We start from the raw sequence: 18,232 nt of genomic DNA on the forward strand, positions 1-18,232 counted from the left end.
TGAAATCCCCTTCTTCTTCTGTTTTCTTCTCCTTTTTTTTGTTTCTATTTGTGCTTCTTCTCCCCAACTTATGTATCTTTGTTATCTGTAATCCTCCTTATTTCATTTCCCCCCTCCTTTTTATAATAGGCCACATAATTATTATATATATAAATTGGATTTGATCCATTTTAACATAGATTCAAACAAAAATAGCCGGACTTATTTTATTTTTATTAACGAAAAGTGATGACTAAGGAATTTGGCCACGCATATACCTATTATTGTAACACCTATGACTATTTTAATTATAAAATAACGTTCCATGCATACACACATAACTATTCTTTCTACTTTTTCTTTTGCATGTAATTACTTGTCTAAATTTATAATAGATATGAGGTATTCGATTACTTCACTAAATTTATAATTTATATACATATTTTATTCGGTACATATAAATACATGGTCGCCATTTATTAAAAATTATCATACTCGCTTGATATATCTATTTTACATAAATAAATAATATGCAAATACATATAATGAAGCATAATTTGAGTTAGGGATATTACACTCATGAGGGTGAAGATAGAATCAGATCATCCATAAGGGTGCAGATAGAGAATCAGATCACCCACGAGGGTGCAGACAGAGAATCAGATCACCCATAAGGGCATCCGCATCGCTACGCGATGCTGTCTCGGTCTCGACTCGACGAGACGAGATAGAGACGAGATAGCATCGAGACAGCGTTGCAAGCTCGTCTCGTCTCTACGAGACGCGACATCTCGTCGCACGACGCGTGCCGGCGAGGCCGGCCTCGAGCTGGCGAGACACGCGCGCGGGCCACGTGGCGCGCGCTGGCGGATGGCGTGACGCCGTCGGAATTATGACGTAATAAATTTTTTTTTAAATTCGAAAAATTCGAAAAAAATACTTTTTTTTTTAAAACGGTCGATTTTTCAATTTTTTTTTCTTTTATTATTCTATGAATACTCTATTCCTCTTCCATTCTCTTCCTCTTCCATTCTCCATTTTACACACAAACACTACACTCATCTATTCTTTTCTCTCCAATTGTTGAAAAAATGTCCCGCGACGGAAACTCCACCGGCGGCGGTTCCGGCAAGCGGCGCTCCGGCGGGCTCGACTTGAACTCGTTCGACGATTGGGCGAGCATGTACAACTTTTTGGGTACTCCCGGTTCGTCACCGGGCACCCAAGCCTCGATGACTCCGCCGGCGTACCAAACACCACATTTTGATGTAGATGCATACTATCGTCCCTCCCCCCTAGAGGTACGGGCAGTCGTCGGGATTATCCCAAATTTTGGAGAATTTTTTGCCGCCTGAACGCACTTTGCCTTAACGCACTTTGCCCGACTGGCCAATAACAATAGGTGGAGGCTCCGGCAGGATCGGTGTCTATGCCGAGGAGGAAGTCATCCATACAGGTTGTGAGGGACGACAACCGTCATCCATACAGCCAAAAGGAGACGTTGGCTCTGTACGACGCTTGGATCAATGTATCGTATGATCCTGTCGTCGGGAATCAACAAACCCACAAGTGTTTTTGGAAAAAATTCACTGAAGTTTACAACGCTCGAAGGCCGAAGAACACCTTTGCCCGCAACGTGAAGATGCTCCGCAGTCATTGGGACCGATGCGACAAAGATGTCAAAATTTTTTGCGCGATATACAGGGCAGAAGAGGCGAATTATCAAAGCGGAGCCGACATTCTGAGAGCGGCGTTACGGGTCTTCAAAGACGACGTCGGTAAAGATTTCAAGCATGTCGATGTTTGGTCGCAAGTCCACCACCTTGAAAGGTGGGCTGGCGGTGTCGAGTCGGGCTCGAAACGCACGAAGCACACGGCGCGTGGCCACCACTCGTCTAGTGATGGCGGTGAAAGCAACACCTCACGAGAGGGCACGCCAACCGATGATGCAGGGGGGTCTTCCGGTTCACGACGTCGGCCCCAAGGGACCAAGGCGGCGAAGGCGGCTAGAGCGAGGGGGAAAGGGAAGGGGAGGGGCCGCGGCGAATCAAGCCAGGCGGGCTCGGGCTCGGGCTCGGGCTCCGGCACGGGCTCGAACACCCTAATGTCCATGTACCTGGTCGCCACGATGGCTGACACTTCAAAAATGAATCCTCGCCAATTTGAAGCCCATATGGATGGAATTGAGCATCTGAAAGCTCAACTTGGTATTCGGGATCGATCTAACTTGGGTGCACCGCCGACTTCGGGGGATGATTCGCCGGCGGAGTAGTTTTTATTGTTTAATTTGAGTATTTTAATTATGTATTTTTTATTTTTTAGAATTTTAAATTATGTATTTTTTTTATTTTTTAGGCTTTTAAATTGTAATTTTTATTTTATTTAATGAAGTGTGTTTTTATTAATTGAATTTGTTGGAATTAAAAAAAAAATGAAATTGAATGAATAGTTAAGGGATGAGATGGTTAAGAGATGGTGGGATGCATGTGATGTCTCTTAGTTAAGAGATGAGCTGAAAAGTACAGTGAGGCCCATGAATAGTGAAGAGATGAGACGGTTAAGAGACGGATAAGAGACAGGGATGCGGATGGCGTAAGGGTGCATATCAAGACAGATCAAATATCAGATATCAGACGATCCTCGTTTCGGTTATTTAGAAGACGAGTGATCACAGATAATGCAGCGTTGTTGTCCTATTGCATGCCAATCGTACCCAATGTATTGACCGAGCACGAGGTAATACCATATACATCAATAAATACATATTAATTTCATTTTGTATTTTGTTCCTAGATTATATATTCTTCTTCTTGTTAATTAAAGTCAAAATTAGAACTTTAAAATGCTTATACATATGAATTTCTCGGTCAGCTTATACATATGATCAACATGACCAAGGATCCGAGATGAGAGGAAAAAAAAAATATCAAGCGCCTACAGTTAAAAGACATCAAGGATCTCAGGGACATAATTGAAAGTGCTTTATGGTATCCATTTGTCAAATCCGATTCTCGTACCCCGACCTATTTTATGGATAAGTGTGCTTGGTTATGCTTTATGCAATTGAATATAAGGTACTATTTGTTACCCATTTATTATATAATATTGCAAATTAAACCAGTTGCTTATTTTAATTTTTTTTTACTATATTTTTATGTAGGATATCAAGTAAAGCTATAGAGGCTATTTGGGCTAAATTTGTTAATTTTTTGGAAAACGGGGGAACAAATAGTTTTCATGGACATGTGCATCACCTTTTTTATCATTGCAAAGCATGCTAGTTAAAAAGACCCTGTTAGATTTTTTGAAGAAGTATAATTGAGTTCAAAAAATTAAGACACATGAAACTCCAAGGAAAGAATGAAAGATGTATTGATTTCAATGATAAAAAGGATTACGAAAGTGATAACTTCATGGATCGGATGGATAAATTTGTTACTGGATAAACTGTATAAGCCATGTAAGATATTATTATTATTATTATTATTATTATTATTATTAATAATAAAAATAGAGGGGATGTAAGGCAGAAGTCTCTCCCCCTAAAATGAAAGGCTTTGACATCTATTTATAGGGATAATATATTTTCTAGAATATTCTTGTTAGTAATGAATTTAAAATACCATCATATCTTTTACCAACTTTTCATTTCTCTCCAGCTTTTTAGAAGATATTATTTTGTTTTTACCAACTTTTCATTTCTCTCCAACTTTTTAGAAGATATTATTTTGTTTCAAAATATCACACTAAAACACACGTGTATACATATAAGACTAACTATTACTATAAATGACATATAATAATAATCCCTATTTCTCTTAGACTCTCTAGAATTTTCTTAATATTTTCTATATCCATCAATATAGAAAATTTCGTCCTATCCTATTTGAAGAACAAGATATAATTTTATTCATGGGAATTTACCAGAATAATCCACTAATTAGTCATTGTAGTAATATTAATACAATCCCTAACATTATAAACTCCAACATGTATAATAAAAGACTTTAATAAAAAAATGTAGTTCAGCATAATAATTTTTTTTCTTGATATTTATCATCAATCAAAAATATAAAAATAGTTGAAATATTAATGTAAATTTTCGAACTTATTTCATATTTCCATTTAATCACTTAGTTCCTATAATATAGTCACAAATATGAAATATCGAATTGCTTGTACACATTTCTAACCCACAATTTTTTTTTTCTAATTGTAATAGTGAATTCCATCTGGATCCACTTTTGTTACCAGTAATGTGCTCAATATTTATACACTTTGTTGTTTTTGGCTTATAATGTACTGTTGTTCTTTTCTTTGCTATTGTCTCTTTAACATAGTTTAAGAATGTTTGATTGTTGGTATGCTATTGAATTAGAATTGTTCAGAGTAAATTTGATAGTGGATTAAGTAGGTGATTATAGTAGATATTTATTTCTCCCTGATGCACTATTTATTAGCGCTAAAAATACCTGCAAGTTTACAGGGTAGATCTAGTATAGCTAAAGGTCAGTACCGGGATATCGAATACAGGGAATAAGATTACAACTGACTATCATATACTAAGCGCCATATACTATTTAGAGACACAGAGTTTTGGGTTTTGGATTTATAAACTAGACAAAAATATGAATAAATAAAAGAAAGCAAAATAATACTACAAAACAGGCTAAAGAAGTAGAGTTTTTACGATCAACTAATATAACTAATATAACCTAGTGATGATTAATCTCATAGAACCTTTACCTTTATGTGTCTCTAGGATTATTAGGAAAGTCGCGATTCTAGGGTAAGCCCTCTCTCGAATGCACCCACTCAGTAGATTAGACTCTAACTATCAAAGTCTCCTTCCAATAGATTAGATTCTAACTCCTTAAGTTCCTAAGACTCAAGTCCTCACAAAGGGTCCCTTCTCTCGAGTGCAGATAAACCTATGTGTACTCATTCATTTGGTAAAACTAGCTATCTCTCGATTAATCTAGTTAAAAGAACATAGTTCTAAAATTGGCCAGACAAAAGAACAATAAAAGCACAAGAACAAGCAAAACAATCACAAGAACTAGGAAAATGTTCAATTCAATAAATCAAAACATGTTCATAATAGTCTTCACCAAAACTTCTACAAAAGATATTTAACTACTCATAGACAAGTAGTAAATACAATAAAAGTACGAGAATGAAAGAAATTGATAAAACCCAAGGTCGAATCTTCAATCTTCAGTCTTCTCTTGCCTGGATCTGCAGAGCTCCGCTCCAATGGAAGATGGATGAATTATCTGTGTGGAAGATGGAATGGAAGAATGTGTAGAGGGGGAAGGATTGGAGGCTCTGAGATGAATTATGAATTAGGTTAAGGAGATATTTATAGGCTAGAAAAATGTTTAGAATGGTCAATAACATCCTCCAATTAATTGAAAATATGATAATTTTCGAATCCTTCAATTAAAAGGAGAGATTTGGGCAATAATATATTCATTCCTTGAATTTCCGCCTAATTTCCGACAGCTTTGACTGCATTGCGCAACGTTCGTAGAATAGTCATAACTTTCTCCACAGAACTCCGATTGAGACTTGCGAGATATCCACGCGAAGCTCTTTCGAAGACGAAGAGAATGATATGAATTAAGCACTGATTGGACTTTAAACTCGCTGGAAGAATGGGCTCGAACAGAGGATGCTGCACCTTGGCCTTTTTGCACCTTTTTTCTATCTTTTTCTACCATTTATCAACAAACACATCAAGAATACCAATTGTATAACATATGCAAGTTACGAACATAATTTGCATGATTGACATTTAAACCGAATCAAATCTAGCCCTTAAAAACATGCAAAATCCGTGTTTGTCAACTCAAAAACTTGACTCGATTTATTTTAACACGAGAAATACCCGCAAGTGTACGAGGCTATCGTAGTATAGGCAAGTCAAGAGTATCGTATCCACAGAGACTAATTAAGTGCTTAAGTACCTCGAATCAAGATCATTCGCTATTTAGACAACCGAAGATTGGGTTTTTGTATCTAAATCCTAAGAACAATGAATCAAAACAAAGTAAATAATATGAAGATGAGTGAATTGAAGAGAAAGTGGAGAAAGAGTAGAGCTTTGGGATCCAAATACAATATTATAATCTAGATTAATCTCACTAAACCTCTAAATCAATGTTCGAGCTATGCCGACTGGGGTCTCAAGAGTTCCTAAGCTATCACGAAGGTAAGATCATGCCTTCTCTCGAATGCACATGACTTGTAGGTTGCATGCTAGGCCCAAAGTCTCCTTATATTGTAAGCACACAACTCCAAAAGGCTCCTAAGATTTATATCCTTACACAAAACCTCACTCCTCTCGGATGATATTGATTAAGGTGTTGTCCACACTCAAATCACACATTTGTTAATCAACTCTCGTATATTGTAACAATGTAAAGATGCAATCAAACGGGTAGCTAATCCAATGAATGTAAAGGCGCGGGAATGACAAAATAACTACATGAGCCAAGCATAATATTAAAAGATCGATTCACCTATTTGTGTCTCTAGGATTATTAGGAAAGTCGCTACCATAGGATAAGCCCTCTCTCGAGTGCACCTACCCAGTTGATTAGATTCTAACTATCAAAGTCTCCTTCCAATAGATTAGATTCTAATTCTTTAAGTTCCTAAGACTCAAGCCCTCACAAAGGGTCCCCTCTCTCGAGTGTAGATAAACCATGTGTTGTACTCGTTCCTTTTACCACGTAAAACTAGCTATCTCTCGATTAATCTAGCTAAACAGACATGGTTCTAAAGTTGGCCAAACAAAAGAACAATAAAAGCACAAGAACAAGCAAAATAACCACAAGATCTAGGCGAAGGTTCAATTCAATTAAATCAAAACATATTCAAACTAATCTTCACCCAAAGCTCCACAAATGTATCTAGCTACTCATGTTTAACAAGAATTCAACAAAATCATTGGTAGAAAACATGGAAAACACAAGTAAATTGATACTAAATGTCCCGGAGATGAATTGGGGGTTGAGAATCCTTCGTCTTGATGTTTCAACTCTTCTCAATCGCCCTCCTCTTGCTCTTAGACGAAAATTAGAGTATATGGATGTTTGGAGGCGGAAGAATGGTGTAGGAGGCGGATGGGCGTGAATCCGTGAACCCTAGGCGCTGCACATATATATAAAGCAAAACACCCGCCCGGGCGTCGTGCCGCGGCATTTTCTTCTCAAACCGGGCGTTTCGTCTGTCCCCGGGCGTTTTCTTCTCAAACTGTGCGCTTTCTTCCCTAAGTCGGGCGTTTTCACTGGACTGGGCAGTGTTCGTCTAATGGCCATAAATTCTTCTACGGGACTCCAATTGAGGCGTGCAAGATACCCACGTGAAGATCTTTCGAAGACGAAGAGAATGGTATGACTTAGGGGCTGATTGGACTTCGAAATCTCCAGAAAAACTGCCTCGAACTAAGGCTATTGCACATCCACTTATTTTGCACATTTTTCTACACATTCTTCACAAAATGGTCAAATAACAAAATAATAGAGAAGTAATCATAACCATATCCGATAATAGACGAAATGTGATCAAAACCATGCAAGATTACTCTCTAAAACCAAGAAAAATCCAAGTATGTCCCTCTCGCGCTTCCGTAGGAGTTTATAGACATTGAAAATTGGTTCATAAGTTATGTGTTCAGCTAATTGTGAACTACTCGTCGTGTACATGTTCAGTGTATGTGATTAGGTTGATGTTTTAATCCCTTCAATTGTTAAAGGTGTAGAACAATACAAATCTAGTGAACAACTTGGAGTGACATGTTTTCCCGTTTGAAAAGTCTTTCTCTAGTTAATTTGTAGCTTTGTTTTGTCACAAACTTTCAAAATCAAAAATCAAATATCAAATCTTTACATATTTTTGTATGCTTGTAAGTGTAAATAATCTTTCGTCTCTCTGTGGATCGACACTTGAAATACTACCACGACACTGTAATCTTGCAGTATTGTAGTATTATTAGAGTTAATTAGTTATACTTATATATTGTGTAAACCAGACAAGATACTCTAAAATACGCATCATCCTTTAAAAATAAAAACGTTCTAAACCTTTTTATTTTAGAATGTGGACCTCACAATTCAGTAACGCTACTTCAACAATTTTTTCTCTTCCTCTTCCTTACTTTATCCATTTTTCTCTTTCTCTCTCTGACTTTACCAATTATTTTCTCTTATTTTACCAATTGTGTATTAAAACTCTAGTCATTTCAAAAATTTCTATATTTCAAAGAACGAAGGTAGTATCACATTATTTTTTCTCCTACATTATTGTCTCGACTCAACTTAATAAATACTCCCTCCGTCCCAAATTAAGAGTCATTTTTTGCCAAAAAGTCCGTCCCAGTTTAAGAGTCACTTTTAGTATTTTCCATATTTGGTCATACAATTTTACCCCATTCTTCATCAAAATTACATAAAAATGCCATTATCAATATTAAAATATATCAAAACAAAAATCAAAAGTCAAAAGGGACCCACCTTCAACCAACTCCACCATCTCACTTCATTTATTACACATTCTACCATCTCACTTCATTTATTACACACTCCACCACCCCACTTCATTTATTACACACTTCAACTCTTTCTTAAAATTCGAGCCATAACAATAAGTGACTCCAAATGTGAGACGGAGAGAGTATCAATTTTCAAAGCCGAAAAGAAGTAGATCACTTGCAAGTTGCAGCATAACAAAGAGAACACATCTTTTAATATTTAAAATTTAAATTCATATTTGGTTGTAATTGGATCAACTTTAGCACACTAGTGTGAGTAGGGTGAGTATTCTTTTTTTTTTTTGTCAAATAGAATTGCACCGAAAAATCAAAATTTGATGAAAATGAAAACCAAACCAAATTACCCGAAAAACCAAATTTGAACTATAAAATCCGAATTGAAAAAACTGAAATTTAAAAATCTAAAAAAACGAAATCCAAAAAGTTCCATTTTTTATCAACACGGATTTTACAAAATTGTTTGACTTTTGTAAATGAAAGTAATAGAAAAAGTTAGTCAAATGTGAGACATATTTTTATATATTGATATTATAATAAAATATAAATGAAATTTTTTAATGGAATGTGAGGTCTACTTTTCAAAAATAATAAAAATAAAATAAGATTTCTATTAGAGATCAAACAAAAAAAATGACAAAATGACTTGTATTAGGGACTGGATGAAGTATCAAAATAAATGGTAAATTATTTAGAGGGAACATCTTTTTTGGTCCACAAACTTTGCTAAAGTATCATTTTAGATCTGTGAACTTTGAAAATATTATTTGAGGTCCATCAACTATGGGTTAATATCATTTGAAGTACTTTTTTACTATTTCCAAGTTTTTCTGGACGAAAATACGATCAATATCTTAAAGGGTATATATTCTTAATAAACTTATCATTATACTCATATTTTTTATAAATATCTTTACAATATATTTTTAACGAATTTTCTAAATATAATTTGACCTTCAATATTATCACTTAATTTTGTGACATGCAAGTAGAATTGCTTCTTCAATTTTTTATATTAAAGAATTTTAAAATTGAATAAAGAACTTTCTTTAATAATAAAAAATTAAATAAGGATATTTTCTTGCATGTCATAAAATTAATTGTTAATATTGAAGGTTCTATAAAGAACTTTTCTTTAATAATAAAAAATTAAATTATGATATTTTCTTGCATGTCACGAAATTAAGTTATAATATTAAAGGTCAAATATATTTAGAAAATTTATCAAAAATATATAGTAAAGATATTTATAAAAAAATATGAGTATATGATAAGTTTATTAAAAATATATACCCTTAAAGATATTGAGGGTATTTTCGTCCAGAAAAACTTGAAAATAGTAAAAAAGTACTTTAAATGATATTAACTCGTAGTTGATGGACCTCAAATGATATTTTCAAAGTTCACAGATAAAATGATACTTTGGCAAAGTTCGTGGACCAAAAAAAATGTTCCCTCATTAAATTCTCAATTATTTAATGTTGGCTGTTGAAAAGGATTAATTTTCTGTTATATAGAAAAAAAAATAATGGAAGAGTGGTGGAGTTGAAGCGAAGAACAAAATTTCAACTGGGAACCGCCTTACCTCGATTGTCAGCACATCACCTTCAGTTTCTCCACTATTTCATTCCGATTCCCATGCGATAAATCCCCAATCTTAAATCTCACCTAGGGATATTTATCAACTTATAGTGCTTAGATGAAGCCAATTAGGCTTCCGGAGCCGCCAGGAAGCCCGAATCCGATGGGCGGAGTGCCATACACATTCGATGACGGCGTTTACGGCGTCGTCCGCCGCGCGGTCATAATCGGGAACGGTTTTCCGGCGTCGGAGAACCAGAGCATGGGATTGGTTCGAGCACTTGGCTTAAGTGATAAGCAGACGCTCTATGTAATTCTTCAACTTACCTCTACGAATTTTGTTTTGGTGTTACTATGAAATAAGTACTTGAGAAGTTGAGGTCTGGTCTTGGTAGTCATAACACATGATTTTTCCGCTGAAGCATGCATGCTCTGATGATCCGATCGGCTTAATTGTGGATTATTAGGGGTTGAATTTCTGGATGATGCAATTTAGTGGTTAAAGTAAAGGGTATTGTTGAATTCTGATTTCCGAATTTGGAATTAGAAATGCATTCAACTGTTTGTGTAGATAGGACATGTTAATTGAATGGATTGAATTAAATCCTGTGCATGGATTCAGCTATACTTGCAAACTGGAATATAAAGTTTTTCATACTTAAATGTTTTCATTCCTCTTTCCCCCCATTTTGTCTGAGTGATCCTTAAGGTTCTGCTAGGCATCCGAAAATAAATGAGTCTAATGAAATTCTCCTTTGGTGGTTTCATTGATTTTTTGGCAGTGTGGGTTGCTTTGTTCTGGAGAATGACCCTTTATAATTAGATTTTATATTGGAAAGACACTGAATAGATCAATTTTTATTAGACGATGTTTTCTGGGATAGTTATGAAAGGTATGTTTCTGGTCTAAGATTTTAGTGAGGTGCTCTGTCCTGGAATTCATCTTAATGTCATTTTTAGTTTGAGGTAACTCAAAACAATTCAAGCAACATTATCACGTCACATTAAAAAATTGGTTCTCTCTTTTATCATCCAGAGACTCTTAGTACCTTATTTCGCTCACCAAATATGCCTCATTTGAGTAGACATGCTAAGAGGTATGCTACCGTGATTTTCTTGTGATGGCACTTTTTCTTAGTATATTTCTACTGGCTTCAAGCCTGTACTCACCATGTCATATGAAATCTATGATCCTTTGAGCTAAAACAAAAGCTACAGTTTGGAAGTTTCTCCATACGTGAACAAGATTGCTCTTATGAGTGCCCATTCTTGAGTTAAGTTATAAGAACTTCACGTATAAGAACTGATTGTGTTATATTTGTTTGATGCATGTGATATTCAGCGTGTCATGAGACCAACAGGAGGAATCAATGAGTGGCTTCACTGGCTTCCAGTTTCTATCCATAATAAATGGTACTTTATCATTAGCCAGATATATTGGTATTCAAAATTTTCAATTACCAGAAGAGGGAGGAACCTGGACTATTTGCCTGCTGGGAATGGTGCTGGTGTGGGCCTGTCATCAGTGTTGGATGCTGATGTAAAGAATATTGTCAAAATGGCTAAGGAGACTTTTGAGAAGTAAGCGCTATGCACTCTCTCTTTCCCTAGAAAACAAAACGCTTCCGAATAGCTCTCTCATATAGACTATTATGGATTTGATATACCTGGTCTATTTTAATCCCTGGATTGCACTTTTGCTTCTCACAAATCACAATGGTATCAAACTATCAATTGATTGCTTGATTAAACATGTGCATCTATTCATATTTTCGTGAGGGAAGTTACAACTTATATTGTTGCCTTTTTGGCGGAGGTTTGATGGATCGTGAGAAAAGCTTGTACAGGAAGAATAAAATGATCATGCTGTCAATAAGATAGAATAGGAGTAGTTTGGTATTTGCTGAAGTCTGAAGATAAAATTTATGTTCTGTTTTATTTGATAAAATAAATAACTATATTTTCAATTACTTTCACTTTGGAGTTTGGATATTGGTTGGTTAATGGAACAGTATGGTCATGTTTTCTAGTGCTACTTCCACTCACTACTTGATACATTAAATATACATAATACATGTGCTAATAAAAGAATCTTATTGATTTCAGAGTGATTTTTTTTTAGTTCCTTTGGTCTAAAAGAACTCATAAGACCATTCTGGTTATGAATATTGATTGAGACAAACAGTTTGGTCTTCAGGATTGACACTCTAAAGTTAATACAAGTGATATTATATTAGCCGGTGGGATGAGATACTTCAGTTGTCATAGTCTGATATCCCCTGAAGATATTATTTCATACTCCTATATCATTGTCTTAATTCTTGATACATGAGAAGTAACACTTTGTCTTCTTCCAGGGATGGCCCACTGCTTGTGGTTGCATCTGGCAGAGATACAATTTCAATTGTGAGCTCTATAAAAAGATTAGCATCTGACAACGTGTTTGTTGTCCAGGTTCGTTACCATCAGTTGGAGCTAACCTTGCAGGCATATTCTAATTTCTTAGGTCCTCACAGTAGGAGCACTTCATCAAATAGATTCTGCTGTACTTCGTAGTGAAGCTAATGCCTGGCACCATGAGTTTGCACCTCTGCCTAAGCCATTGCTTGTAGTCAATATTGGAGGACCCACAAGTAATTACTTCATCCTGATGATGTGGCCCTGTAACACTAACAAAAATATCAATTAATTGGTTAGATATATGCTAAATCAACAAGATTGAATTTAGATTTTGGGTGAAAAATGGACTTTTAAAAGTATAAAGTTAATGGAAAATAGCTGTGGGACTGTTATGGTGTAATTTCTTGGCCAAGAGTGAAAAGGTTGTGTCAGTAAGTTTGAAGTGTTAAAATGTTATCATTTGCCTATTTTTGGATTTTGAAAATGGATATCATGTATATATCCTTGGAAGTTGCTAGAACAATCAACCTCCTACTTTCCCTATTCCCTTTTCACTCAACTCTTTTGATAGGGTACTGCAGATATAGCACAGACCTTGCGAAACAGCTGATATCGTCTCTTCACAATGTTCTCACAAGCTGTGGAAGTGTCAGGATATCTTTCTCAAGGCGGACACCTGAAAAGGTAAGATGAACTCCAGTGTCAAGTTTTCACCTCTGTTCAAGCGGTTGTGGTCCATCCACAACCCTTCTTTCCCCTGATACTCAGCTTATTGTGAGATGGGCTTTCCGTTAACAGGTTTCTAAGTTAGTAACAAAAGAACTTGGAACTCATCCCAAAATCTACATATGGGATGGTGAAGGTACTTCTCATTCTCTGAATATTATGGGTTGTTTATAATTCTAGACTTACTAACTAATGCATAAATTGTCATTACCAGGACCTAATCCACATTTGGGACATCTTGCTTGGGCTGATTCTTTTATTATCACGGCTGATTCAGTCAGCATGTTGAGTGAGGCTTGCAGCACCGGGTAAAATGCTTTATAGCAGTTGTTGATGATGTTGGAAACACCAATGACAAATTATTTGACTTGTATGTCGGTGATTGCAGTAAGCCTGTTTATGTTGTTGGAGCTGAACGCTGCACTTGGAAACTTGTGGAATTCCATAAGAAGCTAAGGGAAAGAGGCATGGTCAGACCATTTACAGGTCTTGAGGATGTAAGTAACCAACCACTAAGGCGGTTCCACTTCCACTTCCGCAGCCGGCATGGAAGAGAGGAGTTTCCATCTTCGACTTCATCCTTAGGGTGTGTGCCCTCGTGGCCGCCCTAGCTGCCACTGCCACCATGGGCACCACCGACCAGACTCTTCCCTTCTTCACTCAGTTCTTCCAGTTCCAAGCCAGCTATGATGACCTCCCCACTTTCACGTAAGCCCCTTTAAACATTAGTATTTCATAACTACTAAATTATTAATCATGCATGTTTTGGATTGGAACATTCTAGATTCTTCGTGGTGGCAAATGCTATAGCAAGTGGCTACTTGCTCCTATCTATGCCTTTCTCCATTGTTGCCATTGTTCGTCCCCACGCAGCTGGAGTCAAGCTTCTCCTCCTCATCCTTGATACCGTAAGATTAGCCCACTAGTCCGATACCATCACTACTTATTGATACCCGATTTTGACCTCACCTTCACAATTTTAATTTTATTTTAAAGATAAAAGAAAATTTTTTCTTGTTTTTATTACTTTGATCATTCGAAACCTGATAATCGCATTGCCTCACGAGTACGAGCATGGTGGAATTGTTAGGATAACGATATAAGGACCTTGAATTGTCAATTCATCAATATTTTACTCAAATTATCAATAGCAAAATCATGAGGTCAAGAAATTTAAACTTATTATTCGATCGATCACATTGATATTTAATTGTGCTTGAATTATAAAACTCCTCCCCGCTTTAATAGTCATTTAATTTTCGCCCTCTTTTTGTAAAAATGATAAAAAATAGTTAAAAATTTTAAAAAATGGAAAGTAAAGAGAATTAGTAGACTATTTTTCTATATTATTTTCTCTTTTAATTTATCATTTCTCCTTTTTAACTATTTTTTATCATTTTTACAAAAAAAAGGCTGAAAATCACGAGAATGTGTTCTGGACAAAAGCGACGGGGGGAGTATTATATTAATCTCACAAGCACTCCCATAACAGTTACTCCAATAATATAGAGATTGATGTAAAGAGAAACATCTTTCTATTGAACACCCCAAATGTAGCAAATATGTATTCACTATTCAATATACTAAGCTTTTTGGTGATTCAAAGTTTCAAACTTTAGATTCATATTGCTCAAACAATTGATTGGGGAAAACCCAAAAATTAGATTTCGATGGCTCGGGAGAATTAATTTTGACATATGATCATGAGGTGCAGTTTAGTTGGTAACACACTTCTTCTTCATCTATCACAAAATAAATGAAAAATCATTATTAATATTTTCTTAGAATTTTTTTGCCATATTGGTAGACTTCCAATGCTTATCGACGCCATGAATTTTGCCAAAGCTATTTCCAGCAGTTGTTGTTAAACTAGATGCCAAATTTTGTCGCCGTCCACAAGATTTAGACGACGTCAAACCACTGTTTCAATGTTATCACATTGAGTACGTAGAGTAAATGCCAAGATCGTCAATCTTAAATCTATTTAAAGAAGAAAGCAATTATTATAGGTGACATATAATTAAAAATATTCTATTTTATAGTCTATTTTACCCATCATTACATATTACATACTATACACATTATGAATTACAAAATCCAAAATGCAGATACATTTATTAAAATGAACGGCAAGAACTTAATTTATGTTCTTGTTTTTCCTCTGTTGTCTCAAATAAGCCAGCTCATAGGCTTCAGATCTTGAAGCAGGCCGAATCCTCATAAAATTGATAACGGAGAATTAATGATATGAATAATAATTTACTATATATGTTTATTACTACCTTAACAAATGTGTATGTGCTAATTGACAAAGACTAATTAACCCTCGGATTTTTATTCATTTTGACCAATCTCCAGAGTTTGTCTTTTAAACGATACATAAAAGTGATTCTCTTGACTTCTTGTTTCTTTTTCAGTAATACTGCTTCATTTGAATAAATTAACTAAACATTGGTAAGTTTAAAGCGGCAGCACATTGTATTTGCCACTATTTTCCACCTTCAAAATGCTACCTAGGTATGATGAAATGTAAGTGCAGTTGCATCTTATATATGTAATGCAATAATTTTATATCGTATGTGACCAGTTAATGTCAGGTTCATTTTGTGACCAACATATTTACGAGCATCGTTTTTACAATATGTATCAGTATTAGCGCAAATAATTTTTTTAAGTATATAAAATCAAAGTTTGTCTATATTAAAATGGTCATAACTCATAATCACACTTTGATTTTTATGTAATTTCAATAATTATTTTTAAAAATACTAGAATTAAATCAAACATATGAAAAAAAACTAATGCTATTACGGAAAGCGAAGTTAACAATTTCTGTGTTTCCATGTAATTATATGCTTATTTTATTTTCTGGGATAATTTCATTATTTAATGCTCCTACTTTATTAAAAAATAGTTATATACATGGACAAGATGAATTTTATTGAGAAATTGATATAGTAAAAGAACAAAAAGAAAACTTAAGTAAAGTATGATAGAAAGAAGGGAAAAAAGTTGTAAAATATGAGAAAGAACAAGAAATTGTGGATAAAATATAGTGTTAATAATTTAAGAGAAACTTTCCACTTTAGATGAAAATATTTTTTGTAAACATTCTAAATTGGAAAAATATGACTATTTTTTATGGACATAGAAGTATATAACACAAGATTTAAATATGATAGCATTGTATACTCCATCCGTTCCTCAAGAATATGCACTCTTTCCTTTTTAGTCCGTCCCACAAGAATAGAACTTTCTAGTTTTGGAAACTCCTTTCTCTCTGATGAGGTGGAACTCATTCTCCACTAACAATACTTTAATTATTTTTTATCTCTATATCTCTCTTACTTTACCATTTTGCATTAAAATCCATGCAAACCAAAAGTGTATATTCTCTGGGACAAAGAGAGTATTATTCTTTAAAATGAAGTTAATTCAACATATTAGTATTAACTAGCTCAACAATTATTATCCATACATATCAATAATCTACGGTGAACTTTACTGCAATACACGAGCTCTTTCTTAAAATCAACAACCTTAGTTAAAATTATGTTAGAGCACTTCAAAGGGAAGGTAAATGTATTCATTATATCTTTTTAAAAGTGCAATATACTTTTCAAAAGCAAGCAACTCTGAGGGAGAAGGTATATTGAAAAGGTAAATGATTATTTTTTAAAATGTTAGTTGCTAGACTGCATTTTACAAGAATGCAACGATACTATTTCAATCAATCCTCGTGTTAAACAAACAACAAATCAACATTTAGAGTAAGTTCTTTCTTTTGTGATGAAATGCTTACAAAAGGAATATAGAACACAGGTTGGACTTAAAGATTGCATCACAAAGAGATTATATAAATACAAAAGTAAGTCAATCTCTTAAATTTTTTAACTAATAAGATTACCAATTATAAGATCGCCGCCCTCCATCCCGACATCATCCAATCCCACATCCTCAACCGCCTCGACGGCCCCACCCTCGCCTCCACCAGCTGCGCCTCCTCCCAGCTCCTCTCCCTCTCCTCCGACGACCTCCTCTGGCGCCACATCTGCAACTCCACCTGGCCCTCCACCGCCCACCCCGCCGTCCGCGCCGCCATCTCCTCCTTCCCCTCCGCCCACCGCTCCTTCTACTCCGACTCCTTCCCCTCCGTCTCCTCCACGCGCCGCCGCCGCGCCCCCCACGCGCCGCCGACGCAGCTACTGATCTCCGCGGTGGACGTCTACTGCGACGACAGATTGATCTACTCGAAGGTGAAGGAGACCGACACCCTCTCGGGGTGGTTCCAGAGCTCCCCCTTCCGGATCGACCTCGTCGACCCCAAGGAGGCCGTGAACGCGCCGCTCAAGTTCGACGGCGCGTGCATGGAACTCGCGAGGGCGCGTCTGAGGGTGAGCTGGATCCTGATCGACGCGCGGAAGAGGCGCGCGGTCAACATCGCGAGCGCCGCCGCGGTGGAGGCGCGGCGCCACTGGCTCACCGAGGACATCCAGCTGCGCTACGCCACCGTCGTCGACGCCGGCGACGGGGAGCCGGTGCAGTGCGCGGCGGTGCTCACCTGCGGCGGGAAGGACGGCGGCGAGCTCCAAATTAGAGAGATAAGTATGCAAATCGAAGACATGGAGGGGAAAATCCTCACCGGAGCCGACAGTTTGGGGGTAATTGACGCCGCCATGGACGGCCGGAGAATGAGGAATGAGGTGAAGGCGCAGAGGGAGGCGTTCGAGATGTTTTTGAGGATGAAGATACAGTCTAGAGAGAGAAAGCAGAGGAGAGAGAGGAGCTTGGACATGGTCTGCATAGCCGCCGGAGTTGCTATTTTTGTCAAAATTGGAATGCTTTGATCAAAATTGTCTCATGCATAGATCTGACTTGAGACTAGCGGACATGTGATGTCAAAGTTTCACCGCATTATTTCCGAATTAATTTAGATTATTAACAGCATGATATGGATCTAATTTGAGCAATATTGATATTCTTATTTGGGGT

General features: G+C 36.3%; 2 protein-coding genes and 1 pseudogene across 2 annotated transcripts; all 3 read left to right on the top strand.

Annotated features, from left to right (window-relative positions):
• The first annotated feature begins 10,068 nt into the window (after positions 1 to 10,068).
• LOC125212047 lies at positions 10,069 to 13,743 on the top strand (annotated as a pseudogene).
• A 5-nt stretch (positions 13,744 to 13,748) lies between these two features.
• On the top strand, positions 13,749 to 14,166 carry LOC125209264 (casparian strip membrane protein 3-like; the record flags this gene model as incomplete). The annotated part of the gene is made up of 2 exons (XM_048108870.1): positions 13,749 to 13,948; positions 14,025 to 14,166. Coding segments are annotated over 2 exons (342 nt in total), but the record flags the coding sequence as incomplete, so codon positions are not given.
• A 2,626-nt stretch (positions 14,167 to 16,792) lies between these two features.
• On the top strand, positions 16,793 to 18,087 carry LOC125209265 (F-box protein At2g27310-like). Its single transcript, XM_048108872.1, has 2 exons — positions 16,793 to 16,816; positions 17,158 to 18,087. The coding sequence occupies exons 1-2, from the start codon at positions 16,793 to 16,795 to the stop codon at positions 18,085 to 18,087; spliced, it is 954 nt and encodes a 317-aa protein (XP_047964829.1).
• Positions 18,088 to 18,232: the final 145 nt, after the last annotated feature.

This window comes from Salvia hispanica, chromosome 3 (assembly GCF_023119035.1).
Source record: "Salvia hispanica cultivar TCC Black 2014 chromosome 3, UniMelb_Shisp_WGS_1.0, whole genome shotgun sequence".
In the NCBI taxonomy this organism is placed as follows: domain Eukaryota; kingdom Viridiplantae; phylum Streptophyta; class Magnoliopsida; order Lamiales; family Lamiaceae; genus Salvia; species Salvia hispanica.

Excerpts from the sequence above, each read along its gene's own strand:
- LOC125209265 (XM_048108872.1), top strand. The coding sequence starts at position 16,793 with ATGTTAGAGCACTTCAAAGGGAAG. Across the intron at positions 16,817-17,157 it reads TAGAGCACTTCAAAGGGAAG|ATCGCCGCCCTCCATCCCGA; the intron begins GTAAATGTATTC and ends ACCAATTATAAG.